Source organism: Peromyscus leucopus, chromosome 4 (genome assembly GCF_004664715.2).
Source record: "Peromyscus leucopus breed LL Stock chromosome 4, UCI_PerLeu_2.1, whole genome shotgun sequence".
NCBI lineage: Eukaryota > Metazoa > Chordata > Mammalia > Rodentia > Cricetidae > Peromyscus > Peromyscus leucopus.
Window position 1 is genome coordinate 44,991,543 of NC_051066.1, and position 17,176 is coordinate 45,008,718.

Below are 17,176 nucleotides of genomic sequence, written 5' to 3' on the forward strand. Positions count from 1 at the left end.
GCAAAATGAGGTTAGCTGTGGCTGGTTCTGTTTCTCCGATTTTTCAGCGTTCACCCCAATACATAGCTCCAGGTTTGCTTTTATTAATAAGACCTGTAAGAGTCGTGCTACACCTGGAGTTAAAGAGTTTACTCTGAGTACAGCAGGCACTGAGGGCTGGAGAGCTCAGCTATTCCAGCCTTGCCTCATCCCCAAGCCTGTACTCATTCCCTGAACACATGGTCTCCTCGGTAGTTTCTCAGGATCTAAATAAAGATGAAGCTATTTTAAAAGTTAACCACAGAAAGCTTACAAGTTGAGCATCCCTAATCTGAAAATCCAAAGTCTGAAATGCTCCAAATTCAAAACACTTTTAAGCACTGACATGATGCCACTAGCAGAAAATACCACACCCCGAAACTGGAAGATCTGTTTCATGCACATGACGATGAAAATATTGTATGAAATTGCCTTCAGGCTACTTCTACAAAGTGACTATGAAACATAAATAAATTTTATGAGTGGATTTGTGTTACATCTACAAGATATGTCATTATATACAGGGAAATATTTAAAAGTTTGAAAAACTATTTTCAAATCTGAAATACCTCAGATCCAAGCACTTGGGGGTAAGGAAGCCTCAAAGAGGCCTAGCACATGGAAGGCCAGGCAGACACTCAAGACACTGATAGCAACTGATTTTATGAATAACCAAGCATTTGGTTATGAAGTTCACCAGAACCAATCTGGATTAAGTTAGTTAACAATATCAGCATGCAGATCACAGCCCCCATGGCTGTCTCTATGCCACTGAAGGTGCTACTTATCTCTACAGCTCACAAGCTTACAAAGCTCCATCCTTTGAAAGCACAGTGGAGAGAACAAAGCTGCTTAAAGGGAAGATGGAAACAAAGGAATGACGAGTGAGAGCAGACAACTTTGCCAACTTATAAACAATCCAGAAATCACAAGCAAACATTGCCCAAGGCCCACTTCCAGTTTGCCTGGACAAAAGGTAGAAAAACAAGAGCTTATTTTTACTGCAATAAGAAAGTGAGCATTCTGAACATGCAGTCCTTTGAATGCTCACTTTAATCTAGGTAATTATAGTGCTAGTCCCCGAAAGAATATTCACTCAGTTCTACTGCAATTAATGGACTTGAAATGGCAGGTTTGCTTTAACTCAATGAACATGAATGTTTTATGCTTTCTGTACTCTATTATAATCATAATAGTTCTAGTGTATGTATGGGGCTACCTCAACCCACACCACAATTTACGTGAGAATAAGGCAATATTATGAAATGGAAAATTTACTTAATTCTCCTTGGGATTACACATGAAGGCCCTTTGGTCACTAATTAATATAAAGACAATGCCTGCAATTAATGCCTGTGTGTTGTCTTTTCTCAAAATTCTAAGTTTCTTCTGATAGGATAACTGGATTGAGAATTCCTAAATGGTATCATTGAAGTTGTTCTGGGTCCCCAAACAATAAATTACCAGTGAGTTTTCAAAGCCTTCAAACACAAATGCATCTAGAAATTTGAAACATCATTTCAGCTTTTGTTTTTCCAGTCTTCAAGGACTGTAAGCCTGTCCCTGTGGTTCTGACTTGCCTTAGTCATGGAGGGTTGGATGTGCCATACTGATGGAAGTTAGTAGAACAAAGGTGATATGAAAGTAGAGAGAAGGATCACTAGGGAGAGTAAGGTTTAAGCAGGGATGAGAGTGGAGGATGAGGGAAAAAAGGAGTGTTACCCCAAATGAAGGATATACGGAAAAAGGACATATGGAAACCTATTACTTTGCAAGCTAATTAAAGATATAAGTTAAAAAAAAACACTTTAGAATAAAGATGTTCTACATGCTACATGTCTGGTCCTAAAAATACCAGCTTTGAGAGACCTCTTTATGAGCTGTTGGTAAGAAAGACCCCCCAAATGCCTCAAAACAATATAGGTCCTTGCCATTCCTCTTGGTTGTCCATCAGAATTACAAGAAAAAACCCTGTTGTTGAAGGCACCACACACCTTGGTTGCAAGATATAGAAGAATCAAACTGGAACTGAGCTGAAAGCTTCCTCTCTGCTAGTAGCTTTCATAGTGCCTAGAGGTACTATGCAGGATGCTGCCAGTGTGTGTGTGTGTGTGTGTGTGTGTGTGTGTGTGTGTGTGTGTGTGATCAGTCTTACCTACTGTGAACCCAAGAACCAAAATAACAACTTTCCAGGTAATAATGTTTTGGGATAGAAAACTGTTCTCTTAATTGGATTTGACGCCTGTGGCACAGGATGGAATTCATGCCTGGTACCGTAAAGGTCTTAAGCCCTAGGGGTATTTTTTTTTTTAAGCTAAACTGATGTGGTACTAACTAGCATTCTAAATATTTATGTTTAAACCCACAGACAAATGGTACTTTTATCCTTAACTCAGAGAAGCTTCTCTCTGCAGGGAAGGGATTCCATGCAGAGACTCAGGGCTGTCCAAGGTGCTGAGAACAGTAATGGTTGAATGCTTAGTCCTGAACAGGACATCTCTATTTCACCCCTCTAAGGCTCAGAAAAGACCAGGCAGGAACTGGAAGGTGGGAAGAAGGGCTGCATGAGAGCATGAGTGAGTCACTGCAAGGACAACCTCACAGTAAGTGCAATTGCTTGCACTGGGCCTGGACAAGACCGGGCCCTGTCAACCAGTCACCACTGGGGAGGGGTTAATGGACCCTCCCTTCTATGATGAACGATTGGCTACTGATGGATTCTGGGAGAGACAGTCATTGTCATTAGTGGTATATCAGTGGCGAAGTCACCGAGTTCCAATTGATAGCTCCAAACCGAAGGTCATACAGTCTGTTCAAGTAAAAATCAGTGAGTCACAACAAAACAAAGATGTGAATATGGGAAATGGACTTGTGGGACTGAAGGTGAGATAAAAGGGTGGGTGATGGTAAATAGAATTCACTATACACATGTATCAAACTGTAAAAACACTAATCAATAAAAACAAATTTCATGGAATAAACATGGTAATTAATGAGAAAAAGGGGGAAGTCAAATTTAGGTAATAAAGGGATCTAGCTTAAACTGTATATTGAGAGGTTCTACACAATGGCATGAGTTAAAAAGAAACTATTATTCCCCTTCTTTTATAAAAGAAGAACAGGAAGACACAAAGTTTCTGTTTTTTAGAGGGTCTCAAAATCCAGCAACTGGATTTAGTTGCAAGTCATTATGGCTGGTGGCTATCTGTAAGATCCTTCATGATCTGGACCCTTCCCCCTCTGCTTACTCAATCTGGCCATTCTGATCCATTTGTTGAGTCCTGAGTCCATTTTCTGCCCACATGCCCAGAACATACAGACTCAAGCACTCATCTCTCCCAGGAAGGACTTCTTTGTTCCCAAATCCAAGTGTAGCCCTGTCCATAACTGTCTTTGTAACTCACTGTGGTTCCCTCATAACAGTGCCTCAGGTGGCCTGCCGCCTCCCAGGTTAACGTGTACTGGCTTACTGAAGGCCTGTGCTCATGTGAGACTTGGGTCTTCGCGGGGGCAATGACTGCGGCTGCTTTGTGTGGCAGGTAAACCCGGCACGGAGTGAGGGAAAAGCTTTGCTCACTGCAGCAGCCTCAGGGGCTGGATGACAGGGCACGTAACCAGTAGCAGGAGTGCCGTGGGGCGTTCAGGAGGCAGCACCACCTGCTGTGGGCACTGGGGTCCACACTTTACCTGGTGACATGGCTGAGCCATCTCTTTGAGGAGAGAGAGATGGGAGCCAAAGAAACCAGAGCATGCTAACCAGCACTGGAAAGGAAATCTAAGAACCTCGGAGACACCCCCCTTTGGGAATGACCAGTAAGAGCCAATGGTTTTATGTGTGGCTAACCACGATCTGAAGATATATGAACTGCACTGATTATTTCAGAATATGTCTAGAAAACTAAGCTTTCGGTGCTAATACAACATAAAGCCACTGTTCAGAGTTACATGAAATGGAGATATTTGATATAAAAATACATTCTGAAAAAAAATCTAATTTATCATACTCATTATATATAATCTATCTACCTACCTATCTACATACACACACACACACACACACACACACACACACACACACACACACATTTCTCAAACACTAAACACAACCTTTAATTTTTCTTTTCAAACCTGCTATGCCCATGGCCGAGCCCATTAACCAGAATAATCTATCACATTTTTATGCTTCCTAAAAGTGATACCATCTAAATTATGTCTTCTAAGTTGTATTCTTTATTTCCATAAATTATTGTATCATTGTATGTAACTATTACCTTATAATTCAGTACAACTGACAAACAGAAGAATTCAAATGAAAGAATTAGAAAGAAACAAAGAGAAAAAAGTCCCCCAAATAAACAAAACACTATGAGAAAGAGGTGTAAGGAAGCAATAGTCACCCACAGCAAAGGAAGGTCAGGTAAGAAATAAGTCATGGATATACTGCTTTCCAGAGCCTTGACCAACAAACACAATCTGGTAAAAAGTCTCAAGAGCTGGTTATAAAATTAGCACTTCAAGGGTTCTATTACAGAAAAGACATTTTGTGCAAGATATTCTCATTTCCAGTAATGTATAGCTCATGACTGAGAAATTCACTAAGGGTTGAAGGCATTTTTACTGTCAGGAAATTAAGTAGGGAAAAAAAATTGTTTTTCAAGTCAAATGAACAGACAGATCCTTCACTGTTTGCCAGAGTGAGCTCTGGGCAGAAGGATGTACAGTCATGCCCAGGAATTTGCGGCCATGGATGCTTTCCTGGTTGTGGTTTCCCAATGAATCGTCGTTTTATACCCAATCAGGCACAGAATCCTACAAGGAAACCTGCACTGTGAAGAGGATGTCTCGGGTTAGCAAACAGCTTCTGCTTTTGATCAATGTGTGCCAATGTTGACTTTCACAATGGGGAGAACACAGGCCTGATGAGAAGGGCATGTTTAATTTGTCGGAAGGGAACCAGGAAAGGCTCTCCTTGTCTTAAAATGCATTCTTGGGCAACGCATTTTCCACGTTGTTTCTTGGATGCTAAACTTGTGTGGTACAAGATTAAGAGCTTTTCTTAGAGTTTGCAAGAAGTTTTTTTTTGTCAAAAAAAAAATGATAATCAATTTAAGATTCAGGATCAAAGTTAAATATAATTGGATATGATACCAACACAGTGATATTAACCAATACTAAGACAAAAAAGTGGACCTTATTTTCTTTCTTGGCTCTTAATTCCCTTTGATTGGCTAAGCAATGGCTCTATTTCCTGTTGTATAAGAAATTTCTGTAAGATACATTGATACAATTAGAAAAACAGCAGTGAAATTTCATTTGGTGGTGAATGATACCTGTTAGACTATTAATAAGTACAACTGGTCTTATGTTTATATCTAGAATACTGTACTATTATTGGAATAGTTAGATGTAAGCCCAGAGATTGGTGAAATGGATACATACTACTACACACACACACACACACACACACACACACACACACACACCATACACATGCAATTTACAAAGTAAACTATTAACATGACTCATAAGCCTGACATACATGGTGTGCTAGAAAAGGCATACTGCCACAAAGACTAAACTAAATTTCCTTAGCTAAACAAACTTACATTAATTAAGTCTATCAGAAAGATGTCCTTGTCATAAGAAAAGATTGACAATTTGGTACTTATCCAACAGAGGGAAAGCTTGGCTGGACTGAGCATAATCTTTACACATATATGATCTTAGAACTAAAAGGTAGATTAACATTTTGATTAAAATAGAACAATTTAAGGTATCTGAAAAAGATCAGGACTCTTGGGACATATGCTAACCTACTGGCAAGCTCCCACTTCACTGAAATGACAAATCTTAAGGGGAATCTGTCTTTACTGAGGTTTTCTACAGAGGATACCCAACTTCTAAGTAAACAAAACGTGACAATGTTAATTGATAAAAAAAGGTTTACAGTGCAGTTTACTGCTGTACTGATTCATAATCATATAATATAGACAGAGAACATCTTCAGGAAGACAGAATTTATTTTATGGTAGAAATTCCTAGAAATAGCACTTACGCACATGCTAAAAGGTAATGTTGAATTACATGATCACCATCAATCAGAAACTCCTTATAGAGGGCAGGTCAGCCATCCCTTATCAAGAGTCAATCATTTTGGAAAAAAAATAATTTTTGTGAATGTATCTGTGCATGTGCATGTCCAGACATCACAGCACCCTGGCCTGTGCTATGACACTTACATTTAATGAGCAAAGGAGGTATTTAGACAGCCAGGAGCAGTTACAGTCAATTGGCAGCAGCACTTTGGTAAAATCAGAAATCCCGCCATATTTAACTGTCCATTGTTTACTACTGTTTTTTTTTTTTTTAAGTACTTAAGGAAAGTAAAAAAGATAGCATTCTCAAGAAAAAGGATAGTTTCTGATTCGCTGGAATATTAAATTCAACACAATTTTTTTTGTAGATTTTAAATTTAACTTTTAAAAATGTGTATAAGTATTTTGCCAATATGTATGTCTATGTACCAGTCCCCAGAAGAAAGCATCAGATTCCCTGGAACTGGACTGTGAGCCACCCTGTAGGTGCTGGGAATGGACCCCAGGTCCTTTGGAAGAACAACCAGCGAAGGCTCTTAGCTGCTGAGCCACCTCTCCAGCTTCTTCAATGTATGACTTTTGATTAAGAACTATTCAACTACATTTATTGACATTATTCAAACCAATTCCAAAGCTGCCTAAAGCCAGAGAGTATGTAAGGAATTGTCTTCTTTTCAAGAAGCTATCTACTACTATTAAAAAAAAAATAACATGATTGTGCCATACAGGCTATTTTGTTAAGGAAAACTTTTCTTCATTCAATTTCAACATCATTAAACACAGTAGAAATAACCACTGAACTGAATATAAGAAAATTTCTTTGCTCAGTCTATAGGCTTTATCACAGAAGTGCAGTGCGGTGCTGCTCAATAATTCCAGTCACTCAGAACAGACTTGAACAATGCTGAAGAAGATAGAGAATAGCTGTGCACATCTCACCGCCTGTTCCCAAGTGATCTACAGTTCCATTACTTGCATACTTTGGAGCCTAAAATGCTTTACTACTACCTAGAAAAGAAAAGAAACAAGAGGAAACTCCTGCAAGGTCTACTACACCCTGAGAAGAAGTGTTTGACCTTCATTCAAGGAGGCCAAAAGAGGGTGTTGATTTCCTCAAACTGGACTTACAGATGTGAACTTCCATGTGGATGCTGGGAATTGAACCCAGACACTCTAGAAGAACAAAACATGCTCTCAACTACTGAGATATCTCTCCAGCTCCACAATGCTAGTTTAAATTTTTTAAAAATGTAACTATTCATTACAGTAAAAATTATACCAATGAGACTTTCACACATGCAGTATCATTCACTCACACACACACACACACACACACACACACACAATTTTAAAAAGTTGACTGGCATGATTGTAAAGCAGACTTCCAAGGAGATAAGGTAACTAAACAAAGCAGGAAGACAAAGGAGATTAATTATATTGTGAAGATACCGTGATTGAATGAGGCAAAAATGACAGCTATAGGCTACTGCAAATAGAAAATAAAGAAGCTCAAGTAGGAATAAGATGCACTTGGGATGCTTGTGAAAAATACTAACTCTCACCCTCTCTGCCCAAGATTCTTAGAACTTGAGTTTGGAATCCAGAAATGTACAGAAGTATCCCAGATAAGATCATGATGTAGGGATCTCACTGTCTATGCTCTGCGAAGTACCCAATTCTGAGCATATCCTAGTGGAAAAGAGACACTCTAAGACCTTTGATTTCCTTCCTAAAAGTCATGTGATGAGGAAGAGGGGAAGAGAGAATGGCAAACAAACACACACAAATGAAACCGCAGCCATTCATTATTTCATTTTAAAGGCACAGCTCTCTATTCATATACTGGTCCAGTGCTATGTTTGCAAAATGGGTTTAAATGTTACTTTAAATATCCATCATATTAAGTCAGCACCTGTAAGGGTTAAGGGTAATAGAGCCAATAACTCAAGACAGATCTTGTATTAAAGGCACCTCCAGCCTCGCCAAAAAAATGAAAAGAGCCCAGATATACAGCATGATGAAAGCCACATGTCACTTCTCAGGGGATCTATACAAGGATATGCTGTCCTCCAGCTTATGAATATGAAGGGGCAAGCAGGGGAGCAGGTACTTGGAGGGGACAGTATGGCGAGTCTCAAAAAGCAAGCATATTTCACATGAGGAGCATGATTATTCCAGAAATATGAACAACATGTCTGAAAGCCCAGAGAGAACTTATGAGGACATATATATTTCAAATAAACCATACCTATGTATTAGTAATACATAGTAGAGTTTAATAAAAAAATCATTAAAATAAACTTTACTGTAGGGCTAACAACCTGGCTTAAAATGCATCAGAGGAAAATTGTATAAATTAATGCAGAAATACATCTCCCTTTCTAGAGATAGAAATTCTAACATCTGGTTTCAAATTCTACGTAAAGCAAGCAGACATTGTTGTTACAAAGCCCAGGAAGGGTGACAGCAAACCCAAGCAACAACAGTCAGCAGACGCTCTGCTCAGACCCTCTCTGGTCCAGCAGCCTCCTCTCCCCAACACAGGCCTTTGGACCTTGGCCTCTGCACTGAGCCTTGCAGGCTGCAGGTAGCAGCTTTGAGAAGCTGTGCCAGAGGCCTTACAAACAACCTGGCTTATGACCCCTGCCCTATTTCCTTTTCCTACTGGTGAACTTCCAAAACCCATTAAAGGAAATGACAAAGACCATGCCCAAGTCCAGAGCAAAATTTAGAACGAATTTTATTATTCAGAAAAAAACGAGCTGTTCTGCATAGCCTTCATTCTCCAATGGGCAATTTTTTCTCAAGGGTGAGAGGGGATTTTTCCTTGGTAATCCTTTTCGAAATAACTGGAATAGGGACTCTCCGTTCTTGTCTATTTACATTTTACAGCCTACCTAGGCAGCCAAGATAAGCAAATTTATACATGCATATCATCTATTTTTTTCATCTCACAAGTTTACTTTTTTAACCAACACCCACCCAGAAGGCAGTGCCATCTTATACTTGTCTATTTACAAAAGGCCTAAAAGTGTTTCCTGTTTCTTGCCTAAGGTAGTACTAGCTTTGAGCATAACTGAAGTGGCTTATGATTCCGTCTACAAACAGTGCATTTAATTTTGGACTGCCCTTGTTCTGCATGAAAGTAATCATTCTGTACCATACACCAGCCTTCCTTCGATCCAAACTGTGCTTTGTAAAGCTTTGCACACTCCAGGCAGATTACCCTGCAGTGAGGTAATGCCAACTTTTGTAATCTATGTTTGCTATACTACAGTAAAAGCCACAGCACCCACTGCTCTATAACATATACTATTGCTTTTTTCAGCCTTTTCATGCTACCATAAGCATTTTCCCCAAGTCAAAAGAAAACGCTGATGGGGGAAAAAAAAACAGGTTTTTAAATCTATTTAAATGTTAGCTATTTTATATTATATAAGTTGAAGAAACACACATGAGAAGGCTACATTTTGTCCAGCTTATTTCATTTTGTGAAGGCTACTCAAATTTTGCTATCTCCAAAGTCTGAGTCTCTAAATACTAGTATCCTATATTCAATACGATTCTTTTCTAACAAAAATGTTAGGAGATAGCTGGAGAGGTCAGAACAGAATTTTGGACAGAATAGAATTTGGGTGGGTCTGGAGCAGTACAGAACACAGAGCAAATCAGCCACCCTTAAGAATCTAACGTTTAGCTGTGGTTATACACATTTGTAATGTCAGTACTGGGGAAGCTGAGGACGAGGGTCAGAAGCTTGAGCCAGCCTGGCTACATAGTGAGATGCTATTTGAGAAGGAAGGAAAAATGGAGGGAAGGAGGGAGAGAGGGAGGGAGGGAGGGAGGGAGGGAGGGAGGGAGGGAGGAGGGAGGGAGGGTGGCTCTGAGCAGAGTGTCTGCTGACTGTTGTTGCTTGGGTTTGCTGTCACCCTTCCTGGGCTTTGTAACAATGTCTGCTTGCTTTACGTGGAATTTGAAACCAGATGTTAGAATTTCTATCTCTAGAAAGGGAGATGTATTTCTGCATTAATTTATACAATTTTCCTCTGATACATTTTGAGCCAGGATGTTAGCACTACCACAAAGTTTATTTTAATGATTTCTTATTATGTTCAAGAAGAAATCCTACAGATAGTTTTCATAAGTGGAAAACATAAACTGTGGCACGAGGAAAGTCAAAGTAGAAAGTACAAAGTGATGAGGAGGGTGGAAAGCTGGGGAGGGGGTGCCATTAGGTGCAGGGGTGTCAGGGAAGGCACTGGGGGAAAGCACCGAGAGATGTGGGGTGAGCCCATGGGAGCCCTCAGAAGGGGCATTCTGGAAGAGAGGCAAGTGCAGCTTGCTGGTGTTACAGGCTGGTGCGCTGATGGGTGGGAGCAGAACTGAGAGGAGAGAGCTGGTCTGAGAAGTGATTGAGGCATACAGCAAAGAGGTACAGGCCACTGGCATGTGGGTTGGAAGCCATTACAGAGTTTGATGAAAGCATTAGCGTCATCTGGCCAATTTCTTCAATTGGGACGTGATCACACACAAAATCCTTCCTTTTGAAGTTCACAATTCAGTGGTTATGGGTACAGTCTCAAGGCTGCATACCCACTGTTACTTTTAATTCCAAAATACTTATCACATTCAAAACAAACCCTCAAATGCTCTACCTCTCAACTACTTTCCTTTCCCTCTGTGTATTTGCCTACGCTGGGTATTTCACATACCTGGAATCATGTGACCTTTTATGTCTGATTTAACTTACTTGGCTATCTCTAGCTGACAAGGGGGGCAGGGGCAGAATCTGGGATACCAATAAAACCCGGGGTGATAAATCCAGCTAAAGGATGAGAGGGGCTTATAACAGGAAATTATGGTTTAAATGTGAAATGCTCCCCTCACACTCCCCACAGGCTCATATATTTGAATACCTGACCTGCAGCTGTTGGAGCAGGTCATGGAGCCTTTTGGATATATGACCTAACTGGATGGAGCTAGAGGAGCCTATTTTTTTCCCCAAAGCAGTAGATATCATTTTATATTTTAGTTGTTGATTATTTAACAGATAAAATATATCTACTGACCTAGGGCTCACTGAGACCTCTGCTTCCTGGTCTGCCAAGAGTGGAGGAGACTCAGAGACATGCTCCAGCTGCCATGTACCCTGTCACGCCTTCCTCGCCATGATGGATTGTACCCTCTCAAGCTGTGAGCCAAAATATACCCCTCCTTTCATTGATCTGTTTATGGTAGGTATTTTGTCACAACAGAGAACCAAGGGGAACACCAACAGTTAGATACTGTACACATTATAATTTGGAAGTGGGGGTAAGGGAGGGGAAAAAAAGTCAAGGATAACTCCCAGGTGTCGGCTTGAGCACCTAGAAACAGAGTGATGTAATCCTGGGAGAGAGAGACCACTGTAGGGCAGGTGGGAGAAAACACCAAGGGCTGCGTTTTGGAGACTGACCATTAAATTTCAGATATTGACTGCCCTCCAAAGGGAAGATGATTTAAAACAAACATCTGGTCGAGTCTACAATTCAAAATAAGGACCTGTGTCCGAAAGTTAAACAACAGAAGGTGATTAATGCCATGCCAAAAGAGGACGTGATTACAGAAGAAACTGTTCTTAGACTCCTGGGATACATCAGCACCTGCAGGTCAGAGAGATGAAGAGGAACCAGTAAAATGCTAAGAAATCACCCCCCCCCCCAGGTTGGAGGAACAAAGAAGGGTAGGTTTCTAAAAACCCAAATAAACAGCCGATCGTGGAGGAAGGCCCCACCTTCTAGGCCCAGTACTTCTGACAGGCTGATTAAGATCATTAACCTCCAACTTGGGAAGGGGGCTGTCACTCTCAGGTCATAGGTCCCGTGATACCACACTGTCCACTCCTGCTGCACCTGCCATCTCACCGTCAGGCCTGCCTTCCCCCGATGTGGCTTTGAAAATGAGAGTTTGAGTGGAGTCAGGAGGTCAATGTCTGGCTGGACTTTGTTCAGGGGATCACGGTAAGGAAGGAAATGATGGCAGAGACAGGTCTTTCAGCAAAGTTTTCTAGAAGATGCTGGGGGGAAATAGCTGTATTAAGATGTATGGTCAAGAAGAAATTGTTTAAAATGTAAGAAATAAGAGCTCTGAGATGCTCCTGGGTCATATGTAGCAATCAGTGGGAGGGATAACAAGGGAGACAGTGGAGAAATTCTGAGCCTGGTTAGTGAGGTACAGGAGTAAATATATTTGATCTGTTAAATAACAACTGAAATGTGATATCTGCTGCTTTGGGAAAAAAGAAGTTGTTTTTGGTTTTTTTGTTTGCTATTTTGTTTTATTGCGACACACAGGAATCAGCACTTTCTGAGGCTGAAGATATTGGACCAAACTCTGTCTACAGCGCCTGGACAAAGGCAAGCTCTCAGAGTCAAGGAGCCTCGACTGCAGGCTACATCCTCCAGACCTCATTTGATCTCAGGTTCATCTGTAGAACAGTGTCCAAAACAACCTGCCCCCTTTGACCTCACAGAACTGGTCTGACCATTGGATAAGAAGTACATGAATCATCTGAAAAGCCACAGATGTGATGTCCAGCAAAGGCATTTGTACTTTTTCCTTATAAAGAGGAGTTAACATATCTGGTTTTTACCAAACATCCTTCATACAGAAATATTCGAGGCCCAATAATGGGAAACAAAGCAAAATAAAATTTATGAGGATAAGTAATTAGGGCATAGGAAAAATATAAGCCTTTTGGTTATACACTGTACTTAAAACACATTTTAATAAGTTATAGATGAATGCAGTCTTCATTTCTTATTTTCTTTCTTTTAAAAACTGAACAACAAAATGCTAGTTAGGGCACAGGACAGGCTCAGGGCCATGTGGCTAGTTAGAGGCTAGTTATGACCCTGCTACAGACAAAACAAAAACAAGCAAACAATACCAAGCAAAAAGAATCTGTACTTGAGATTGATTGGAGAATCAGAGACAAAACCCTACAAACTAGATTGGACTGTAGGTCAGTGGTGAGGTCACACCTAGAGCAGCTGTGAGCCGTGGCTGTCCCTGAGTCTCCCATTTGTCTTAGTCCCACCCTCTTGCCAGAACTGATTCAAACTACGAGCAGGGTGTGGCAGTGCAGACCTGTAATCTCAGGACTTGAGGGGCAGAGGCTGAGGTGAGCCACTCCAGGTCCGGCACTAGCATGTGCCTTGCTGCGTGAGTGACACCTAATCAGAAGGACATACACTTTCCACAACCCTCTCCCCAGCAATTTCCTCCTTCCTCCTGGGGGACATTAGGAGGTGAGGAATCTTAAACACTACTTGCACTTGACCAATTAATTTTTAATTCTGTCTGCTTGTCCACGGAATGCAGCTCCCCTTAAGAAAAATAGGTATTTCAGGATATTCTAGTTTTAGCATTAACTATTCTCATTATTTCTCAGAGTAAACTAAGAAACAAAGGGGCGTGTTTATTTAATTTTTTTTTTTTCTGAACAAGGAACTGGTTAAGAGAAAGAAGCCAGATGCGAACTTTTAAAAAGGCACTAAAGTTGGGTTGACATTTTTCCTGAGTCTTCACTTTACATTTGATCCGAAAACAGGAAAGAACTCAGCTGGCTAAAAGACCTAACAGGATCATAAAGGAAAGTTTGAAAGATACAGATGAATGAAGAAATACAAGCACACATGTATACATAATACATGCATGTATACATGTAAATTTCACTTAGAATATGGCAGGCCTTATGTATTCACTACTTGGCAAAAGGAATGAGAGCTCTAATTGTATACACTTTGCCTATAATTTATACAAAGGAATTTATTTTTCCACTTTTGTATTTGTCACATCATTTGTTTATATAAAACAGTGATATTGGGTGTTTAACCAGAATTATAACTTAGACTACAAACCCGTGTATATTGTCATTTAATAAAATATAGAGATTATTCTTACAATGCTCTATATTACCAGGTTTCTGGGAGTCAATTTCAATACATGTGCTAATCTGTGTCAAATCTCCTCAGCCCCACATTCCACCATCACTGAGCAAGGATTTATTTGGAATAAATGAATTTTTTGAAAAGTAGAATATGAAACGAGACATGGTGGGGAATACCTTTAATCCCAGCACTGAGGAGGCAAAGGCAGGTGGATCTCTGTGAGTCTGAGGCCAGCCTGGATTCCACAGGGAGTTCCAGAACAGCCTGGGCTGCACAGACAGACACCCTGTCTCAAAGCTAATAAGATACAAAACAAAACAAAGTACAATTTCAAACATTACTCTTTTTTGAAGAATTTTTTCAGAAGAATATTTTGAAGAATTATTTTTGAAGAATATTTTCCTTTAATAATTCTTCTCATTAATGTTAGTTATTATAATTAACACAATGTTTTATAATTCATATATTAACTAATTTCATCACTCAGAGTCATTATGAAGACTACACAGTGACAGACCAGAAAACAAAATCCTTGTGGACTCATCATTATTTCTGGGGAGCACGGAGCTGCTGGGCTGAATGAACAGAGGCAGCTAGACCAGGCTTTCTCAGTGATGCTGAGAGCCTACGTGCCTTCTTACCGCCCAGTCCTTGACAGATCTACCTGCTGCTCGCTGTGTCAGCATGCTTGGGTCACGTGAGCTTCCCTAGCTCCATGTAGATAAGTATTTTTTCATTCAGAAAAAAAGATGAATGGTAGAAAGACCCAGGACTTCAAAGTAAAGGGACACCACACCCTGCTGCGTGGCTCTGGGGAAACTCGGAGCTTTACTAAGAATCTCTTTCCTCACCTGGACAACAAAACAACTGGTTTGAATGACCTTTAAGGCCCCCTTCCAACCTAAATACCAGAACTACAATATGATTTGTTCTTTGTGATATCGAATATCTTAATAGGTAAACCATGCTTATATAAAGGGGAGGGAAATACATGAAATACCTTTGAAGAAAATTAAATATGATTCTTAATGCAATTTCACAATAAACATAGGAATTCATGAAGATTCTCTTTTAAATTTCAGAGTAAATTATGCCTTAATGAAAAATTTTGCTTCTGAACACATTTCCATTTGATATATCAACAAAATGATACTGCATACTAAAAATCAATTTACCTATAACTACATCATGACCGTCAACCAAGCCAGCAGAGAAGAGCTCCTGAGACACACCATCTGCTGTATCTGTCCAAATGTGAGATGAATATGTATTAGAAACCATAACATAAAAAATCAACAGCCCAGCACAATATAAAAATATATTTTTCATTTACTAAAATCACCCACATGATTTTAATTCATCAATTCAGATCCTATTAGAAAAAAAAATCAGAAACACCATAAAGTATATTTTCCCACAAGCAATTTGTATTTTGTCTTTTACTTAACAGATCTTACTATAAAAATATTTATTTCACTTTGGTGAACCAAAAAACTTCCCCTCTGGCCACCAACTGAATTAATCTTCTGGTATACTCTAGAACACCTGAGTGCTCTCCATGACATTGCTTTTCTTTCTTGCCAAGGTTAATTCTAGCCATCATCAATCCTTTTCAATCATTCGTAGCTACTGAGTTAAGAATTTATAGCAAAGGTTGAATGGGTAGAATCTGATACAACCTTACACTTTGTACAAACAGCCCGTGGGCTGGTTGGACTATTAAGATGAGCTATTTAAATGTATGCTATTAAGAAACCCCTTTAACACAACATTGATCATTTGATAGCAACAGATTCATTCTCTTAGAAAATGTGGCTGTGTAAAATAATGTAGTTTCTCAATGATAAGTGACAGGAGTTGGCAATCTCATAAAGATGGGACTGAACAGGCTGTAGCAAGTGAATATAGCTAAAAATTACTTAATTGAGAGGTTATGAATGAGCATGGTAACACTGCTAACTTGCATTGAAAGACTTTTCAAGGAGGAACTGAAAATTACGATATGCTCAAAAGAACCATTACAGAACCCTGTGTTATAATAAAGGAAATGATTTCATCTCCACAGCCTTCTGATATTGTAACAGACACCTAGCAGCACTGGCTACAAACAGCATGGGCAATTTAGGGATGATCTGACAGGAGTATTTTCCAAAGTCAGGGAACACCTGAATATACAGCTGCTGCATCAAACAAACAGCAAAACAGAACTGCAGAGACAAACCAGCTATGATGGACTATGTGAATGAGCCTGCAGAGGAGGTCTGTGTGCACACATAAACTGCATTTGTGCATCATATGCATATTCATACATGCATTCGACCTGCTTTTTCACAATTTGGGGGATTTAGAGTGTTTAGACCTGGTGTATGATGCCAAGAATACAATAAATGGTGATGGCGAAGGCAGTGGTACAGCCAAAGGGCATTCCAAACTCATCTTACATTCTTGTGCACTCTTTCTCTCCCTTCCTCCATCTCCAGAAAAGATGAAGACTCTCAAAGTATACGCTAGATGCTTCCGGAGATTGTGTTTCTCTCTCATTTCAGATGCCAAGGGATGATATGGAAAGCTTGCTAAACGATGGGATCCCACACAAGGCCAGCTCGTCTTGGGCCTTCTCCTTCTCACAATGATTAAACACAAAGTTTATAAAGATCCCTGATGGAATGATCCCACCTTAGGGGACTGAGGAGAGCTCAGTGAATGGCTGTGTTTTGAGGGTGACTCTTTCTGAAGTTGCTGGCACTCAGAATCCCCATCCTCCTGGAGATCAACCACAGCTCTAGGACAGGAAACCCTTTTAATGAAGGTGCTGAACAGATGTAGGTGACAAGCTTGCAGTAGGAGGTCATTTATAGCTAGTGACTGGCCAGCAGCAAGAAGATCTGAATCTTACATTTCTGCAGGCAGCTGCACACTCAGAATGCAGCTGAAAGAGAGACATCGCACAAAGCCACACCAAAGGCTAGCACTAAACCAGTGCCAGAGTGACAGCCACTCCCTGGCCATTAAACTGGATAGCATGTCCTATTTTCAGGCCTCTTGGGCACCAGATGATTCATATCAAAGTGGCAAATGGCTAATGCTGCCTGGACAAGATGGGAAATGCCCCTGTCGCTGTGTATAACACAA

The 17,176-nt window shown here is 40.2% G+C and overlaps 1 protein-coding gene across 3 annotated transcripts in view; it reads right to left on the minus strand.

The window, feature by feature from the left end:
• Stk39 (serine/threonine kinase 39) overlaps positions 1–17,176 on the minus strand; it is a 273,209-nt gene that overhangs the window by 39,283 nt on the left and 216,750 nt on the right. For all 3 annotated transcript variants that reach the window (XM_037204849.1, XM_028882013.2, XM_037204850.1), the window contains one exon: positions 15,220–15,288. In XM_037204849.1, the coding sequence (XP_037060744.1) occupies positions 15,220–15,288 (69 nt within the window). The remainder of the gene's footprint in view (positions 1–15,219; positions 15,289–17,176) is intronic.